This window comes from Peromyscus californicus, unplaced genomic scaffold (assembly GCF_007827085.1).
Source record: "Peromyscus californicus insignis strain IS unplaced genomic scaffold, ASM782708v3 Scaffold_13__1_contigs__length_99412109, whole genome shotgun sequence".
Lineage (NCBI taxonomy): Eukaryota > Metazoa > Chordata > Mammalia > Rodentia > Cricetidae > Peromyscus > Peromyscus californicus.
This window is the reverse complement of record NW_026294424.1, coordinates 5,086,468-5,106,241: the sequence shown is the minus strand read 5'-3', so window position 1 is coordinate 5,106,241 and position 19,774 is coordinate 5,086,468. Positions and strand designations below refer to the sequence as shown.

Below are 19,774 nucleotides of genomic sequence, written 5' to 3'. Positions count from 1 at the left end.
GCCCCCTAGTGCCATGCTGAGCGTAGCTTCCTATGGCAAGCTGGAGGCCCTTTTAAATCCAAAGAGATTTAACACCATGGGTTGGTCCATGGTGACAGGCGTGGTCCTGAGAGGGGCAGGGGCCAAAGGTCAGACTACTCTTGTCCATATTCCCATTGCCACCTTAGAAGAGGTAGAGGTTCGGGCCTTGAGCTACACCACCAGAGTCTACTGGGTGGCCATTGTCCAATGAGAAAACAGTGTGAGTGGCGCCATGCCACCAAACACTGGTTTTGCACTCAAATCTCCCATGCCTTCTGCCGTGTCTAGTCTCGTCTGGAAGAATCTCTCTACCTGATTGCCTTGCCTTTTGGATATGGGTGGTGGTAATGATGGATGGTTTCCTGATTTGCTCTGGCTAGCATTAGGGACAGGCCGGCTCCCAGGATACTCCTGCTTATCCATTGGCATGTAGCTGTGTCCCCAGTGGTCTGAGGACCAGCAGCCAGGATTATTCTCCAGGCTGGAGAGATGGCTCAGTGATTTGAGTACTTGCTGCTCTTGCAGAGGACCTGGCTTTTACTCCTAACACCTACATGATAACATCTATCCTTAATTCCAGTTATGGGATATGACAACCTCTTTTGGTCTCTGGGTACTAGGCATGCACATGGTGCACATACATACTTGTAGCAGAACAGATAAAATTTTAAAAAAGGAAAATTATCTTCCCAAGAAGGAAGGAAGCTGCGTGTATCAAATGTCCTGTTTTCTCAGTGAGAGACTCGGGCACAGTCACCCCCACTCCCTGGCACGCAAGGCTGTTTCCTCAGGTCACTTCCATTTACTGTCTAAATCTATCTCATCTGAATGTTTGCTGTCCTCGCTATAGCCAGTGGGCATGCTGTCCCTCCCCTATGAATGGCTGGCCCCACCAGCCAGCAGTTCCTACCTTTGCCCTGCAACTTGTACCTCTCGATCCCGGGGACCAATGTAATCTCAATCAAGCATTCTAAAGACCCCAAGAATGGCTGCAGGAGGCCACCCAAGACATGCTGGTGTCCTGGGAAGACCAGGAGATGGATATTCTACCTTTACCCTACTGCCCAGCCCCTCCTCCCAGCTGAGCCACCCCAGTGTAAGCACAAGGTGGGGCCTGGGAAGCTGCCTCCATCAGGCCCACTGCCCTCCACATGTCCCTTTGGCTGGATTCTGTCTATGAGCCTGAAGTAGTACACTTAGTGTGGGCACAGGCCCCACTTCCCTGGGACTCTTCAGCCCAAGTCCCAGCTCCTGCTCACCCTGCGTAGCTCATGACAGGCACAGTGTGGGACTGTGAGGTGACAAGTCTGAGGCCATTGAGGGGGTGTGCAGGCTGGGAGAGCGTGGTTAAGTGTCAGGACTACTACACTGAACAAACCATTACAGAGCAGACAAGTCAGCAGTGGCACTTTATTAGTCAACTCCTTACATCAAGTTGTTGAGCAAACACCACCCCATGCAGCCTGCCAGTCTCCCAGGGCCCTGGGGCAGCCTGGAGTCTTGTTCGACTCCACAGAGCAGGGATGTACCACAGGTTGTGGGGATACAGGTCTCCTCAGATAGGTCCCACAAGGCATTTTTTTGGAAGTTGCTTCTAAAAGTGAGCTGGCACTAAGGGGCTGAGGGGAGGGTGAAGCCCCTCTAAAATCTGAGCACACCTGGTGCCCATAGCGCAATCATCACATCATTAACTCAGGGTGGTCTCAGTTTCTCTTCGATTTCTTTGCTAGTCAGGTTGTCAGGTCTTAGAAGTATCCCTTTGGGCTGATACATGGACATGGAAGATGTTTACATGCGACCCAGCTGGAGGATCTGGGATCCCTGGAAGTCAGAAGAGGGTACAGAACTTGTTCCCCTACCATGGTCCCAAAAGGCACAGCCCAAGACCATGAGGATGACTTTTCAGAACTGCATGGTGCCCTTCACATTTAAGATGTTGATAGTTCAAAAGGAGCCTGAACTTCAGACGCCAACTTCCCAAATCCTGTGTGGGAAGGCGGTTCGGAGTGGAGAGAAGGCAGGCCAGATTTCTGTGTCAGAAACCCTACCTTCACTTAACAGGGGTGGGTATCCAGCCCCTGGGCAAGCACTGAGGTACAGAGCTTAACAGAGGTTATGACAGTTGAAACACAGCAGTTTTCAAATGCTCAGCTCATGGACAGTTCTCAGTCATGGATCTGCTAGTTCTTTTTTGGGTGGTGGTGGTGTGGTTCAAGACAGGGTTTCTCTGTGACAGCCCTGGCTGTCCTGGAACTTGCTCTGTAGACCAGGCTGGCCTCGAACTCAGAGATCCATGTGCCTCTTTCTCCGGAGTGCTGGGTTTAAAGGTGTTAGCCACCACTACTGCCCAGTGGGTCTGCCATTTCTAAACCTGACCCAGCTGTACTAAGGTCAAGCAGTGAAACAAACAGATGGGGGACAGTTCCAAAAACCAAGGCAAGCACCCAGTGCTAGACCCTCCAGCACACGGGTGTGCTAGGGCCCTGCAGCATCACAGGATGAACCCACTTTCTGCGGTGATGGTGTGACCTGTGAGGGCAGAGTCCAGAGAAGGCCAGCAGGGAAACACCTGAGTCAGCGACAGCCAACACAGGGCCACTGACAGGGCCCAGTGATACAATAAAGGATGAAGACAATAGACAGACACCGGACAGGCTCCAGAGTGCTGCTCACAGGCGGAACCCTCCACTGTGGGGACACTTGGCAACCACAATCTTGTCCTCACAAGTATGCACTGACAGTTGAAACAAGGCTGCTAGTGTTCAGCAGGATGCACAGATGTGACCATACGTTCACTAGGCTCCTTCCACTGTTAATTTACACAGATTTACATGTGAGAATTCTTACTCTTGTTTAACATCATGTTTAAGAAAAACGTTTCAAGAAGCTGAGAAAGTTCCATTCCAGTTTCTGCTTTCGGTCCATCTTCCAAATCCTGTCCAGAATTCCCCAGAAGGATTTTCTTTTCCCTGGACATAATAGCCCAAGTGGAACTCAAGATCTTGCTTTCTCTGTGCTCCTAGGACGGGGTTATAGTGGGAGTGTGGTGGTGAGGCCACAGGATACCCAGCCCTGGCCTGCCCAAGGAGCCATCTCCGAGTAGGAAAGGTTGCTGGCTACTCAGCAGAGAGCTCTGGACTCTGAGCTAGTGCAGGCTACACTCAGAGGGGTGCCAGTGAGCAGCTGGCAGGCAGGGAACACCATGCTGAAAGCTCTGTGGCACCAGACTACTTCCTCTCTGCTTGGTGGCAGGAACACACTCATGAGCATTTGTGCTAAAGAAGCCTGAGTCTGCAACATGACGAGACTCCCTTGTGAAGCCCCATCTTGGCCACTGTCCTGTGATAGGACTTAAATTTTATGTTAAAAGCCACACAAAGCCTCAGGTATATTCAGGTTGCAGGTGTCAGCTCTATCTCCCAGGCCTACTCAGCAATGTGGACTGAGCAAGAGAAAAGATTTCATTTTCAAAGGCTTCTGTTACCCACTAATTAAGCGATTACTCATGAATTAGGCAGATGGTCATGTGTGAAAATTTACTAGTCAGTTAAGGAATTAGGTGGAGATCAATGGTAAATTGAGAACGCTCCCGTCAACATGCTTCAGAATCCATACAAAACAGACACTGCTGTTAGGGACCAGTAGTTAAGACACAACTGTGGAGATGTGAGCATACAGATCTATGTACACTGGCATTTAGGAATCCCAAGTCCTCAGACTGACTCCAGTGTCTCCATCGCAGAGGCCTGCATTTGTGTTTGTCTAACTCCTACCCCAAGGCCTCTGAGGAGATGCAGGCACACATACGTTTGGCTCCACACCGGTGCTGGGAGTCCACTTGGTTCTCATGCTCCTCTCAAGGGATAGAGGCTTGGCCAGACCCTGAGCAAGTAAGGACATAAACAGGGAAATACTTTCCTACCCAGCCTGACCCAAGCTACCTTTGGAGCTAGGGTCAGTGTGAGGCTATGATCCTACTGGTGGCTGTACCTTTAACCCAAGGGTTAGGGCCATTTAGTACCACACCATAGCATGAGTCCAAACATAATCACCCAGAGGGCTCTAAGGCTCCAGCCTGACTGCATCTTCATGGAATGATGAAAATTAAAAATTGCTTGATTATGGAAGTTTCTGATTTATTCCAGACAAAATATTAGATTGGCCACTAAGAATCACCTCAAAGCAATCACTCTTGTGTCATCCCCACTGTGGCTGGTGTAGCATGAGGAAGGCAGAGCCTGTGGAGCCCAAAGCCAGGCAGTTCTAATTCTTCACTTCTGCGACCTCTTTCTCAGCCTTTTCCTTGGCCTTTTCCTTCTCTTCCACCATTCCCTCCTTTTCCAGTGTGGCCACAATTTCGGCTACTTGGGTGGTAGAGATCTGAACATCTTCTTTGTCCACCAAGTCGATTACCTACACACAGGAGAGGGGGACTTAGGAGGTGCTCCACCACCGCATCCATCTGCTGTCCCTGGGGACAGCCCTGGGGAGGCAGGACTTGACTCCTCTCAGCCATTTGGCTAAGAACATGCCATTTCACTGCATGCTATGGGTGCCTGGGTTCTTCCTGCTGCTCTGGTACTCAAAGTCTCAGACCTCCAAAGCAATAGACTTCACAGCAAGACTGTGGCATCAAGTCCCGGTTCCAGCCAGCATGGGCCTGCCATACTGCTGGAGGCCTAGGACTTGCCCTGAACATGGCTTCCCTGGTACAGCAAGGGGTAAGCAGTGGGGCATATCTGTTCCTGCCATGAAGACTGAGGGGAGAGTGTGGAAAATGCTCAGCATGCATGCCTGATAGTGCCTTGTTTTAAAATGAAACTAAAGATAATTAGCCAGTATTTCTGGCTTTATCTAGGAAAAAAATCACTAACTTAGCCGGGCGGTGGTGGCGCACGCCTTTAATCCCAGCACTTGGGAGGCAGAGCCAGGCGAATCTCTGTGAGTTCGAGGCCAGCCTGGTCTACAAAGTGAGTTCCAGAAAAGGCGCAAAGCTACACAGAGAAACCCTGTCTCGAAAAACCAAAAAAAAAAAAAAAAAAAATCACTAACTTGCCAGGTGTGCTGGGAACCACAAAGGCAGTTGTTTTTGTTTTTTTCCCCTCAAAAACGTGATTTATGGTTTAAGTAGGTCCATGATAATCTGCAGGCTGGGCTCCAGACTCCCCTAGAGGCTAGATCCTGACTCGGGCCTTGTGGGCTGATGCACTTGAAGCTTAGCCACTATCCCTACATGCTCTCCCCACTCAGTGACTCTGAGGTCTCAGGCAGCCCCAAAAGGGGTCATGGCAGGTGTGTTCACTCCGTTCCCCAGATCTAATAGGGATGCAAAGTCCTGTGGTACATGTAGACACAGTCCAAGGAGACATGTGCTGGAGTGAGCCTGTGGCAGGGCAGCGGCTCATTCTGTTATCCCATCATTATGTCTGTAACTTTTATTTTATAACAAAATTCTTAATTCCACTGTGATTTCAAATGAGGGCAAAGGGCTGAGACACTTGGGCCTGCAGACCTAACCTCCTGAGACTGTCTTTTTTAATAAAAAAAAAAATTACTTATTTTATGTGCATTGGTATTTTGCCTGCATGCATGTCTGTGTGAGGGTGTCAGATTCCCTGGAGCTGGAGCTACACACAGTTGTGAGCAGCCATGTGGATGCTGGGAATTGAACCCTGATCCTCTGGAAGAGTAGCCAGTGCCCATAACCGCTGAGCCATCTCTCCAGCCCCCTTTCTGATAGTCTTAAGACTCTGTCTGAATAAGCAGTTCCTCCCCAAACCCCTGGGCCCTAAAGCAGAAAAGCAGCCAGGCTAGTCTGCCTAGCTCAGTCCTCACCGAGACCCACCTTAACAAGGTCATCGATGTTGATATTGCCGTCCTTGTTTTCATCCAGGGCTGAGGCCAAACTGATCAGCTTGTGTTCTGGAATGTGCTTGATCTGCTTCATGGCGCTGATGAGCTCACTGACACTGACGACACTCTCCCTGGGGAGTGTAGTGTGCATGTGATATTGGCCAGATGCTCAGCCTCATGCCTTACCCACAGCTCTTCCCACAGGCTCTGATCCTGGGTTCATGCATGAACTGGAAATATCAGCATGACTCCTCCCACAGTGAGATCCTCAGGCTCTTTCCCTTTAGGATGCAATGTCAGCATGGAGACTGACAGAGAACATTCTTGGATGGTAGGGAGATTGCTTAGCAGCTATCAGTGCTCTTCCTGCACGAGGACCTTAATTCAAATCCTCAGAACCCATGTAAAAAGCTGGGAGTAGTCACGTATTTGTCTATAACCCTAGTTCTGTTGGGTAGGGGCAGAGGCAGGAAGAGATCATGGGCTTGCAGGCTGACAGCCTCCATGTGCATATAAGGATGTACACCAGCACACATACACTTGCACATATATAAATACCACACTCACACACATGCTTACATATACCATTTATACACACACACACACACACACACACACACGAAACTGAAAAAAAAAAAAATTGAGGCTGGAGAGATGGCTCAGTGGTTAAGAGCACTTACTGCTCTTACAGAAGACCTGAGTTCAGTTCCCAGAACCCATGTTGGATGGCTCACAGTTGTCTATAATTCCAGCTCTAGGGGATCTGACATCTTCTTTTGGCTTCCATGGCACCCACACGTGCACATCCCCACCGTGAAGAGCACCACAGGTTCTTAGGCTTGTGTCTGCCAGGTAGCCAACAGACACTTCAGGAGAGAAAACATCCTCATCTGGAGGTAACAAAGGTCTCTAGGTACAGGGCCTGGAGCAGAAGCAGAGCCCAGCTGCAGCCACCTGCCCTCACTGTAGAGTCTATGGTCAGGACTTGGGGCAAGCCTACTCAGCTGGGCACAAAAGCATGGAGTGTGCCACTGTTTCCTGGTGGCTGCTCAGGCAGGCAGACTGCCCACAACGGTGTCATAATACCAGGGTTTGGGGTGGGGAGGAAGCAGGAGAAAGCCTGGCAGTTTGAAGAACCAGGAGCCAAGACTGGTTAAGACTAAAGCTCAAGGGGATGGCACCATGGAAGGGGAGGAAAGACGGGTCAGGGGACACAGGCAGGGAGGAGACAGATCTGAGCTATCTAGGTAAAACAAGCTCGGGGATATATACCCTGAGCTGTGAAGGGAAGAAAAAAAAGAGCAAAGACCTCTTGGGGTCCTGGCTGCTCCTGAGCACTAGGTGGGGCGGGCAGGCAGAGGCCGAGGAGATATGCTTTGGAATTACATCCCAGCAAAAGCACCTGCTAGCTGCAGGCTAGGCTAGAACAGGCTCCTGGCTCACTTACCCTGTCGGAGAGCTCTCCTGGGGGGCCAACTTGCCATTCTGTTGACTGGTCTCCAGCTGTGCAATTAGGCCATCGATCTGCCCGATCATCTGCTGGACTCGCTTTGTCAGCCTCTTGCTAGCTTTGGATTCTTCTATGATTTTCTCATCACCCGTCTTTGAAAGTTCCTTTTTGATCTCTTGTAAGTCCTAATTTAAAAAAATTGGTACCAAAAAAGAGGGAGGGCTCTATATTAATTTGAGTTGAAAAAGAAATGAAGCCATTAATTTATGCTGGGATGTGGCTCAATAGTACAATGTTTCCTACTATGCACAAGATCCTGTGTTTGACCCCTAGCGCCGCAAAACAAAAACCAAACAAAAGAATTCAATTCAGCCTCAAAAAATTGGAAGATCATGCAAATTCGTTCTTATTAATTTTTTGGTTTAGCAGCCTACCATGCCCACCTTTATTTTTGTAGGCTCAAAATAAATTTTTTTTTAATTAGAGGGGAAAAAAATCTATTCTGAATATCAACTTCCTTTGTAGTTACTAAAGAATAAACACATAAAGGCTCAAGGAATCCTAAGCACCTTCTTTGTTTACATGGGGCAAAGATGACAGGGACAAGAGCAAGGTGAAGAGCAGAGGGGAATGAGGCACGTCTTGTCTGTCTGGTGAAAAATGTGGTTTCTCGTGGAGAAGTCACACAGCCAGAGGACTACCACAGGGAAGAGGAGAAACAGCAAACTGATTTTTCAGCAATCTCCAAATCATTACTTGCTCACCAGAGTGGGAGTAAGAGCACGGCGACCTCAGATTAGAAAACGATGTCTGTTGGGGCTGAGGATGCAGGCACAACACTTGCCTAGCATGCACGAGGGCCTGGGATCAGTCCCAGCACTACGAAAGAAAGTAAAGGAGGGAAGGAAATAAAAAAGGGAGGGAGGAAGAGAGGGACAACCACTAGATAGGAAAAGAAAGAAGTCCCTTGGAGGGTCATGAATGAAAGTAAGATTTCATGTACCAAGTGACAAGCTGTTCACATGACACTGGGGTTTAGACACCTGTCACTATCGACTTAGCACCAAAAGAGTGTCACTTACCTACAAAGTGGCCCAGTTAGAATCGCTGCGGAAAAGCTCTGGGGTAAGTCCATTCTCTTTTTTGGTGCTAGGCCTTGAAGCTGGGGCTTGTGCATGCTAGGTCTTGTGCTCTGCTTACTGTCCAACCACATCCCTGGTCAAAACTGATTTTCCATTTGACTCTTCTCTCCAAATTCTCTCTGGCTACCTTGTTATATACTTGGCAGGAGTGTTACTCTATGCTTTGGGGTCTGATAAAGCTGTATTCTGCCCACCCTCTGCAGTGTGAGCCTGGGCCCTGAGCAGCTGATGAAGGGCTACCTACAACAGTCCATATCCCTGCCTTGTATGCCTACCCACCTCACTGTAGTCCTGGACATCCTCTTTCAGCAGCTCCAGCTCCTCCTTCTCCTTGGTCAGGGACTTCTTCTGTTCCTGTAGCTTAGAGCAGGCATCACTGAGGATGTCAATTTCCTCCTTGGTTATCTCTTCACCCTGGAAAGAAATGAGTAAAAAGATAAACTAAGTCAAGGGAACAAATGGCTTCCGTCCCTAAATGATGAAAGCCTTTCTGCTCACACCACATAGGCTAGCACTTGAGGATAGCCTCAGGTAGCTGGAGATCAGCTCTGGGCTATGTTAGCTATGGCACCTCTCCTTGCATCTTCTTGGTGCACCGTACCCCAACACACTCATCCCATAGCCAGCAGAGTGAGCACACTATACTCCAACACACTCATCCCATAGCCAGTAGAGTGAGCATGCTGGTTGTCCCCAAAATCTCCTTTATATTCCCCAGGATTCCACCCCAGGCAAGACTGCCCTGCCTCCTGCTCTACAGGACAGCCTTTGTTTTCTAGAACTTCATAGGAGAGGAATTACCAGCTCTGCCTCTTTTGACCAACTCACCTTTTGGCATCCAATGGTAAAGTATTTCTAATCTGGACAGCATCATCAAAGCACATCTTTGTCCTTCCTACTGGCTTTCAGTGATTACAACGACAGTTGCTGTGAATGTCTGTGTACAGCCATCGGTGGGGCAATGCCCAGGAGTAGTTTATTTACTATTTATTTATTATTTATGTGTGTGTCTCTGCCTCCTAAGTACTGGGATTAAAGGCATGAACTATTATGCTACATCTGATAGTTCTTTAAAGAAAACTAACTTTAATTGTATGTGCGTATGTGGGAATGTGCACATGAGTATAGGTACCCAAGGAGACCAGAGGTATCAGGTCCCTTGCAGCTGGAGTTCCAGGTGCTTGTGAGCCACCAGAGGTGGGTGCTGGGAACAGAAATAGAACAAGAGCCTTCTCTCCATCCTCCACCTTCTTTCTTGAGAGAGTCTCTTACTAGAACTTGGGGGTCACAAATTCAGCTAGGGTGGCTGGCCATTAAACCCCAGGGATCACCCTGTCTCTGCCTCTACTGCCTGCTTCCTGCAGGAATGTCTGGGAACCACCTCGAGTCCAGGCTTTGGGGACTTCTGCCACTACCATGGCCATCTAGCCTTGATCATACCACCTGTCTATTCTGGGGTCTCCTGGGCCATGCGGCAGCCTGCTCTCTATAGGCCAATCTTCAAAGGAGCCCATTAGGCTCCGGGGGGAGCCCACTCATACTCTCTTCCCCAAAACTCCAGTGGCCAGGCCTGGGTCAGAAACTTTGTCATACCCCTTCTTGCAAAGGCCATTGTTAGTTAGAGGCAGCTGCAAGGCCTCAGCCCTCCACACTTTCTGCTTTCATCAAGAACAAGTCTTACCTCCCTTCTCTGAGCCCTGAATGTGATCCTGATCATCCATTCCCTTCAAGACACCTGCGGCTTTTGCCATCCTACAGGACCCCAACAGAGACCTTCCTGAACACACAGCTTTCATCGAGGCCAGTCTCTCTCCCCCTCCTCTCCCCCACCACCTCACTCAGCTACCAAGCCGTCTCTATCCACTTAACAGTTTTCATCTGCCCACCACATCTGAACATCTGCTCCTTCATGTGGGATTCCCCTGGCATCTCAGGACAGAAGGACCTAGAAGATATTTCATGTTCTGTCCAATTTATTGACAACAAATTGACAGGAGTTTTTTTTTTTGGTTTTTCGAGACAGGGTTTCTCTGTGTAGCTTTGCGCCTTTCCTGGAACTCGCTTTGGAGACCAGGCTGGCCTCGAACTCACAGAGATCCGCCTGGCTCTGCCTCCCGAGTGCTGGGATTAAAGGCGTGCGCCACCACCACCCGGCGACAGGAGTTTTTTAAGGAGCCTCATACCCAATCACTCAGCAAATGACACCAGGGTGGGCCTCTGCAGAGGAGGCTCTGTTTTGAAGGCCCAGCCTTCATTTCCCCTCCCGCTGCCCAACTAGAAACCCATGAATAGCCTGGCAGCCTCATCTCAGTGTCAAAGGCTCTAAGCTTCTCATACCCCTAAGGCGGGTCTCTACCTCCTTGCTACTACTTCATCTCACCAGGGAGTAAAGTGTTCCTGGAGGGACTCCATGATTGTGGAAGTGAGTCCCCCATCCACAAAATGAATGAGTCAATGGGGTTTCCCAACAATAATACCATGATCTCTGGGAGGGTCTGAAGTGTGGACTGGCTGGAGGCTAAGAGGATGCCCTGCCCAGCAAAACCTCTTTAGGAGCTAAGGAACCCACAGCCCAGCCCCATTCTTCCCCTGGTTATGTATAGCTCACCTTCAAACCCTCCAGCACAGGTGCCGTATCCTTCAGTTCCTCTGAGGACAGGATCACATCAGGCACCTTTGGCTGAAGCTCAGCCCCTGGCCTCCCAGGAACGGTGGCTTCCACTACTTCTGGCTGGACGTGCTTCTGAAATGTAAGCAGTATCACATTGTCACCCTGGTCATCTGGCTTTGGCTCCACACTCAGTATGTACTCCTGACAGGTCACACTTGGAATAATCTACTTGGTGATAAAGAAGACCCAGAGATCACCCAGCAGCAGTAGTTCCTTGCCCCACGCAGAGCAGGCCACCCGAGGCTCCTCAGCAGACTGAGTCAGAGCATGCTGCCCCTCTCTGGGACTGAGTCCGGGTGAAGAGATGTGCATGAATAAGCTAGGCAGTACAAGCTCCAATCACAGTACAGCTTCCTGCAGCTTTTGAGACCATGGGGCCAAGAGGTGAACACAGTTATGGGGGGGTCAGCAACACTTAGGAAAACAACCCTGAGAAGGAGGGTCGGTCCCTTGTTAACTCCTGCTTGGGTGCTAAGCCAGCCCCTCCTATGCCAATGGTGAGCAGAGAGATGCCACATCATGTCTTCTATTGCACTGTCCCTGAGAGCTATAGCTCTATAGTCAAGCACTCCTGTGTTCTTGTACCACGCTGACCCCTGCAGGCAAAGATAGGATAGGACTGAGAGCCACACCAGGGCCATAAGGCAGGCTCTAGGAAACTTGGCTGGGACAGCCTTGGGTCCCGTGGAGTCAGTCACTGCAGGCTGCTTACCACAGCCGTGGCAGCCCTCTGTAGCTCTTCCAGGTGCTCTTGCTGGATGGCAGCCTCTTCCTGCAGTGTGGCCTCCAGCTTCGCCTTGTTGTCTACCTGTTCGCCCTCCACCTCTGCCACTTTCACCTGAGCCTCCTTCGCCTTGAGAGAGAGAGAGAAAGGAGACGGGAACTGCCGGTGAGCCTGAGGTGCCAGACCTAATGCCCTTACCTCTCTCTGAGCAATGTTACCACCTTGGCTTCATACAAAACAACAGAATACACTAATGGGATGTTTCCTCCTAAGTGTGTAGAGGTGCTTCCAGGCTTCCAAGGCTAAGTAAGGTTCCCCATCCCTCAGAGGACTGTTTTGAGTTTCACAGCAAAACTCAAATACATCAATTCAGATATGCAATCTTAGCACTGCTGTGCCTGAGACTGCACCACATAGGGGGCTGAGCAGGAAGACGAACCAGGGGTTCGGGACGGGGGAAGGGAAGGGGACGGGAAGACCACAGTGTAGAGGCTTCCATAGCTGTGGAGGTGAGGGTACCAAGCCCACAAAGATTAAAAAAAAAAAAAAAAAAAAAAGGCAAAAGAATTTCCAACAATACATACCACGATTTCTGGAAGGGTCTGCAAGGTGGACTTGAGCTGGTCAGCAGGTGAGAGGGTGTCTGGGAGGTACATGGCCCGGGACAGTATGAGCAATGATGTGGGGATCTCGTGATGGAGGTGCAAGTCGAGCCACTGGAATCAAAGCACACTCACTGGCCGTGCTGTCCTTGCTTGACCCACAGCCCCAGTGCCTGTCCTGCAAGGTGCTAGACTGCCCACCCCAGAGTTCCCTTCTGTGGCTTTGGCTTAGTTGAGGGGTACAGAGTCTGGGTGCCACAGCAAACATGATTGAGTAACTGGGTTCATTAAATCACCAAAATACATTTCCCAAATGTCTTTCAGGGGCTGGAAACAGCACTTGTTACCCCTGCAAAGGGCCTGGATACTCCTAGTATTCACATGGCAGCTCACAACTGTTTGAAACTCCAGTTCTGGGGGATCTGACACCCTTTTCTGGCCTCCATGGAGAGACATGCATGCACGAGGTGTACAAACATACATGCAACATCCATACACATAAAGATTAAAAACATATCCAATCTATATATAACATAAAGTATACACATACACACACACAAACACATACACCTTAGTAAACTGAACAACTGACCATCAGCTCCAGGTACCTTGAGAATGTGCTTAAAAACAGGCTGGTAAGCCGGGTGGTGGTGCATGCCTTTAATCCCAGCACTCAGGAGGCAGAGGGAGGTGGATCTGAATTCAAGGCCAACCTGGTCTACAGAGTGAGTTCCAGGACAGCCAAGGCTACACAGAGAAACCCTGTCTCGAAAAATTAAAATAAAATAAAATAAAATAAAATAAAATAAAATAAAAAATAAACAAACAACAACAACAAAAAACCAGGCTGGTACACTGGTCCAGGGATGGTGGTGCATATTTGTAAGCCCTGCACTATCTGAGGCAGAAGGAACACATGTTCCATGGCAGCCTGGGCTATTATAGCCTGACACTTAAAAACTAAAAAGAGGCCTAGGGTGCCATAGATATCTATTACTTGTACCCATTACTACCTGCAACGTTTATGTTTTATCCACTTATTTTAAACCAGTTTATTTGGGAGGGATGGCAGCACATGCCACAGAGGCACATGAATGGAAGTCAGAGAAGGACTTTTGGGAGTCATTACTCTCCTTCTGTCACATGGGTTCTGGGAATCAAACTCAGGCGGTCAAACTTGGAGGCAAACACCTTTACTCATGAGCCATCTTACTAGCCCATGTGTTGAAATATAAATAATTTCTTTTTGAAAGGCTGATGCAGAAGGAAACCTAGAAATTCAAGGTCAGATTGGGTCATATAGTAGGAGACCTTGTCTAGAAAAATTGTTCTTTCTTTTTTAAAATTTGAAGGGCAGGCTGGATGTGGTGGCTTACATCTTTAATCCTAGCACTTAGGAGGCAGGCAGATCTCTGAGTTCAAGGCCAGCCTAGTCGACACAGCACGTTCCAGGACAGCCAGGGCTACATGATAAGACTTGGTCTCACACAACAAACAAAATTTTTAGAGGGCAGGGGCTACAGTTCAGTGGCAAAGTGTTTGCCTAGCATATATGCAGCCTCTAGTTGAACCACCAACAGTATGTTAAAAACAAACTGAAGGCTGACAAGATGGCTTAGCAGGTAGAAACATCATTCCCCCACCCCCACCCCCAAGACAGAGTTCCCCCATGTAGCATGGCTATCCTGGAACTCACTCTGTAGAGCAGGCTGGCTTCAAACTCAGAAATCCACTTGCCTCTGCCTCCCCAAGTGCTGGGATTAAAGGTGTGCGCCACCACCCCTGGCTTAAGACATTTGTTTACAGACTTGACAGCTTGAGTTTGGTTCCCAGATCCCACAAAGTGGCATGAGAGAACAGATTCCTGACAGTTGTCCTCTGACCTCCAACAAGAACATAAAATGAGTTCACACTTACATACAGGCATGCCATGGGCTCTGTGCCTATCAGCATACCTTAGTGACACCAAGACAACCTTTCAAGTGGACAGAAAAAGCTGTTATCTTTCGTGCACCCATTGAACACAGGGCAAAAGATGAGACGAGGGTCTAGAGAGACAGCTTAGCTGTTAAGAACACATTCTTTTTTTTTTTTTAATAATTTATTATTTTTATTTTATTTGCATTGGTGCTTTTGCCTTCATGTATATCTATGTGAAGGTGTCAGATCTTGAAGTTACAGACAGTTGTCAGCTGCCATGTGGGTGCTGGGAATCGAACCCGTATCCTCTGGAAGAACAGTCAGTGCTCTTAACCACTAAGCCATCTCTCTAGCCCCCCCCCCCTTCTTTTTAAATTTATTTATTTAATGTACATTGGTGTTTTGCCTGCATGCATGTGTGAGGGTGTCAGATCCCGTGTAACTGGAGTTACAGACAGTTGTGAGCTGCCATGTGGGTGCTGGGAATTGAACCCGGGTCCTCTGGAAGAGCAGCCAGTACTTTTAACCTCTGAGCCATTTCTCCAGCAAGAACACTTATTCTTATAGAGGACCTGGGTTCAGTTCTCAGCACTTACATGGATGCTTACAAGAACTGTCTGTAACACTAGTTCCAGGAGATCCAACACCTTCTCTTTACCTCCAAAGGTATGCATGTGGTACATATACATACATGTGGGCAAAACACTCATACACATAAAAATAAAATAAATAAATCTTAAAAAAAAAGAAGAAATGCTAAGAATGTGTGAAAGGCTGAGCAGTAGCAGAATCAGAGGTCAAACGATCATGACCTTGGATTCCCCAGTTTGCCAATGTGCACAGCCTGTAGGTCTGTGCTGGGAAGCTATGTGGTGAAGAAGCCCTTGGAAGACAAATGCTAAGAAAGGATTGCAGAAATGTGTTTAGTGGCAAAGTGGGTGCTCATTCATCCTTGGCCACATGTGAAGAGTACACGGGAAAGTGGCAGGTGAAAAACTGCCAAGGGCACCAGTGTGAAGTTGAGTTGGGAGGAAGACCAGCCTCATATCTCATATCTATTAAGCCTTCTGATGTGAAAGATGAAGGGCTGTAAACGTCACCTACTGCCACCGATCTGCACAGGGACTACTGCTTCAGGGTCCTCAAGCTGAGGCAAGGTGCAGTGCCACCATAAATGCACCTACTTGGAGAAGCCTAGGCACAGGGTAGCTGAGAGGGTGGATGTGATGCCAGTCAAGTTGTAAGGGTGGCCTGAAGCTTGATTTTTAGCTGAAGATGGTCTTAAATTTCTGACTGTCCTGTTTCTACATCTTGAGTGCCAGGATTACAGATGTGCACAGCCATGTTCAGATGGTACTAGAGATCCAACCCAGGGCCCTGTGCATGATAGGCCAGAAGTCTGCACAGACCTTTAGCCCTAGACCTCTTTCTGTGTTTTGTTTGTTCTGAGACAGGGTCTTACACTATAGCTCAGGCTGCCCTCAAACTCAGTGATCCTTCTGTCTCAGTGTACACACACACACACACACACACACACACACACACACACACACACACACACACCTGTGATGGTCTGGAGCAAAGGTAGATAAACTAGACACAGACACACACAGACACATACATAGACACACACACACACATACATAGACACACACAGACAAACAGACAGAGACATAGATACACACGCCTGTGCTGGTCTGGAGCAAAGGCAGATAATTCCTAACAGAGCAGAAAGCTACAAACTTGCCCCAACCAGCCACTGAGGCCACATACCTGATTCAGTTGGTCCTTCAGACGGTCTTCTGTGACACCAAGTGCTCGCATGCCTCGTGCTCGACATGCTGCCTGCAATTCCTTGACATTCAGACTGTTCACTCCTTCCTCAGAAATCAGCTGGAAAAGAAAGCCAATCACTGCTTCTCAAGATCTTCCAGATCTCAGACACTGATGTGAATACAACCGGGAAGAAGTATTGAATTAGAAACCATTTTCCTGTGGCTGGAGAGATGGCTCATCAGTTAACAGCACTTGTTGCTCTTGCAGAGGACCTGGATTTGGTTCCCAGCACCCACATGGTGGCTCACAACCATCTGTAACTATAGTTCCAGGTGATCTGATGCCCTCTTCTGACCTCCATGGGCACCAGGCACTTATGTGGTGCACATGTAGGCAAAACACTCACACACATACAATTTTAAACGTTGCCTTTAATCCCAGCACTTGGGAGGCGGAGGCAGGTGAATCTCTCTGAATTCGAGGCCAGCCTGGTCGAAAAAGCAAGTTCCAGGACAGCCAGGGTTGTTACAGAGAAACCCTGTCTCAAAAAAAAAAGAAGAGGAAGAGGAAGTAGTAGTAGCCATTTTCTTGGTAAGTTTTGCCAAAGTATTAGACTGACGTATACCTCAGTGTCTTGAGACACAAGGGTCTATCTCAACACCAGAAAAGACAAAATAGAGCCATCAGAGCAGGTTCTGAGTCTCAAGTAACTTGAGCCATCCAGAAAAGATCAGGACCCTAAAAAGCACATGACGGTCAGAATTGACCCCAAGACTTCAGAAAGCCCACCTCCATGTAAGCACCTTCTGGAGAAGATGCTATGGAGGAGCCTGCTCCTTCCTGTAGCAGAATTGTCCTGTCGGCAGAACCAGCCCTGTCCCGCTGGCTCATCACCTGCCACAGAATGCTCAGTGTCCACAGTGTTGAGGGAGAGAGGCCCAACACCCTGAAGATACCTTGGCCTCATACCCAGAGGTGTTTCTTTTGCCTCAGTCTGCAGTTATGCAGGTTATGGTGACCCCAATAAGGAATACAGGAGACCTGGGGACCCAGAGGAAGCAACAGGTTAAGAGAGAGAAGAAATGAGGTAAACAACGAGGTGCTACTTTGTGCTGGGCAACTCCTGAACCCTTGCTGTGCCTATAACTGCACAACTATCCTATTGCATCACTGTTCAGTTTTTTGAATTAATTTTTTTGAGATAATCACAGATACATACACACCCTTTTCACTCCAGGCAGGACAGAATCATGTTCCTCTGAACGAGGACCCATATGCTGCCTTTTGTACATACCCTGACTTCCGTGGCTGTCATTTGTTATTTGAAGAATGTCAAACATGTAGAAACACACAGAAACCACTGTAGGAACCTTGGGAGTTCCTGAGGACACATCTGGCTGCTGTGGGCATCCAAGGTGACTCCTGACTGATGGGCAGCTTCCCACAGGCTGGCTGGACCATTCTGCTTACCATTTTCCCAGGAAGATGGGGCCATTTCCAGTTTCTTTACTATGCAAAACAACTATTTTCGGTCGGTCTCCCTGCAGTTTCCCTCTGGCTACTGCAGCGCTGTCATGGAGTGCTCTGATACAGTTATCACAGCGCAGAGTGGAACCACAGGCAGAACGCTCGCCTTCCTTTGCTTCCCCGTTCCTCATCTGGTCATCTTAGCTATCTATTTTCTCTTCTTTCAGAGAACCACAAGTGCTGCACCTCCAGCTCGCTAGAACGAGCAGTGAAGGCTGGCCATACTTACTCAAACTTCTGCCTGCCTCCTTCCTTCTGATACTCCAAAGTCTCATCCTGCACTGTAAAATGTTGGGTAGAAACCTTCCTTTGGCATGTGTGTGTATTGTATTGTATGTGTCGTGTTTGTGCTGGCTAATGTGTATACATATGTGTGCATGTGGATTTGGAGGCCAGAATTATATATGGGGTGTCTTTCTGTGATCACTTTCCTTTATTTCTTTGGGGACAGAAGATTCAGTTAGATACTGAAGGTGACGCTCATCAATTCAGCTAGGCTGTCTGGTCATAAGCTTCAGTGCTGACATAGTTCTGGGATCTAAACGCAGTCTTCGTGCGTATATGGCAAGCACTGTACCGACGAAGCCATCTCCTTTGTCTCTCTGGCCGTTCTCTAAGGAATCTGTGACAGTTCTTGTATTCTTTCACCTGAGAATACCTTGCTTGTTCCCCAGCCCCCCCACCTTCTTTTTGAGACAGGGTTTCTCTGTGCAGCCCTGGCTGTCCTGGAACTCACTCTGTAGACCAAGCTAGCCTCAAACGTAGAGATTTGCCTACCTCTACCTCCTAAGTGCTGGCACTAAAGGTGTCTACCACCACCACCCAGCTCGTTCCTATGGAACATTTTGGCTGTGGACACAAGTCAGTATGGGGCAAGGTCATCCAGCTTCCACAGGCTCCTCAGCTTCTTTGAGGAAACCACTGTCCTGTGCGCTTTTCCTATAGGGAGACAGTCCCCCTCACTGTTCTTCACACTGTGTGGTGTTTGTTAGTTTGACTTTGTGCATCATGGTAGAAATTTCTTCAGATGTATCCTATTAGAGGTTCACTCCACCTTTTGTTTGTTTGTTTGTTTTTCCAGACAGGGTTTCTCTGTGTAACCCTGGAACTCCCTCTGTAGACCACACTGGCCTTGAACTCAGAAATCTGCCTGCCTCCCACACCATGATGCCTTTAATCCTCACCTCTTAAAGTCACAAATGTATGTATTCTCCTGAATGTGGGGATCTTAAAGTCATTAGCTCTTCAAGGTTCTGTGGTCCTTGCCATCCTGCTTCTCCAGTCCTCTGGGTCCTTTTCATCTAAGTGCTGTGGACAGACTGCGGTGCTGTTCACCGGCCGCCATCTTTGCCTGCCCCCAGAGGCAGCTCCTTGTGAACACTGCCCCACCCTCTCCTTTACAGCTGCTGCACCTTACCACTGACAGTCCTGCTTGGCTCTAACTCCTTGTGTGACTCGATGTCCTTGTGTGCCTGGGGAGATTTTCACCCAGGTCAGTTTGGAAGGGGTGTTTAAACAGTCATATGACAACTGCTCTAAGTTCTCTGTCAGAAGCAGGGTCCGGTGCTGTGTACTCGTGCTTTGAGAAGGCTGAGGCAGGAGTTAATGTTAGCTTGGACAGCAAAGCAAGACTGCTATCACCAAACAGAGGAGGAACAAAACCTCTCCAGTTTCCCACTATCCACCTCTCAGTACTGGCATCTGCTCATTGCTTTTCTCCACCTAGGGACCTCTCCTGGTTCTTGGTACAAGTGACTATTTTTACAACAAGTGATTTTGTCTCCTTCCTTTTATTTTTATTTATTTATTTATTTATTTATTTATTTATTTATTTATTTATTTATTTATTTATTTTTGGTTCTTCGAGACGGTTTCTCTGTGCAGCCCTGGCAATCCTGGAACTTGCTCTGTAGACCAGGCTAGCCTTGAACTCAAGAGATCCACCTGCCTCTGCCTCCTGAGTGCGGGGATTAAAGGCGTGTGTTGCTACCACTACCAGCCCTTTTTAATTTTCAAAAACATATTTATTTTATGTGTACGAATGTTTTGCCTGTATATATGTATGTACACCATATGTGTGCCTGGTAC

General features: G+C 48.4%; 1 protein-coding gene across 1 annotated transcript in view; it reads right to left on the bottom strand.

Moving 5' to 3' along the window:
- Positions 1-1,411: 1,411 nt before the first annotated feature.
- The window catches only part of Letm1 (leucine zipper and EF-hand containing transmembrane protein 1), a 41,351-nt gene continuing 22,988 nt past the window's right edge, over positions 1,412-19,774 (bottom strand). The window contains exons 7-14 of the mRNA XM_052736221.1: positions 16,157-16,276; positions 12,446-12,577; positions 11,850-11,990; positions 11,075-11,209; positions 8,746-8,880; positions 7,322-7,509; positions 5,867-6,005; positions 1,412-4,434 (exon numbers count right to left, since the gene is read on the bottom strand). Coding sequence (XP_052592181.1) covers positions 4,285-4,434; positions 5,867-6,005; positions 7,322-7,509; positions 8,746-8,880; positions 11,075-11,209; positions 11,850-11,990; positions 12,446-12,577; positions 16,157-16,276 — 1,140 coding nt within the window. The 3' untranslated portion in view covers positions 1,412-4,284. The remainder of the gene's footprint in view (positions 4,435-5,866; positions 6,006-7,321; positions 7,510-8,745; positions 8,881-11,074; positions 11,210-11,849; positions 11,991-12,445; positions 12,578-16,156; positions 16,277-19,774) is intronic.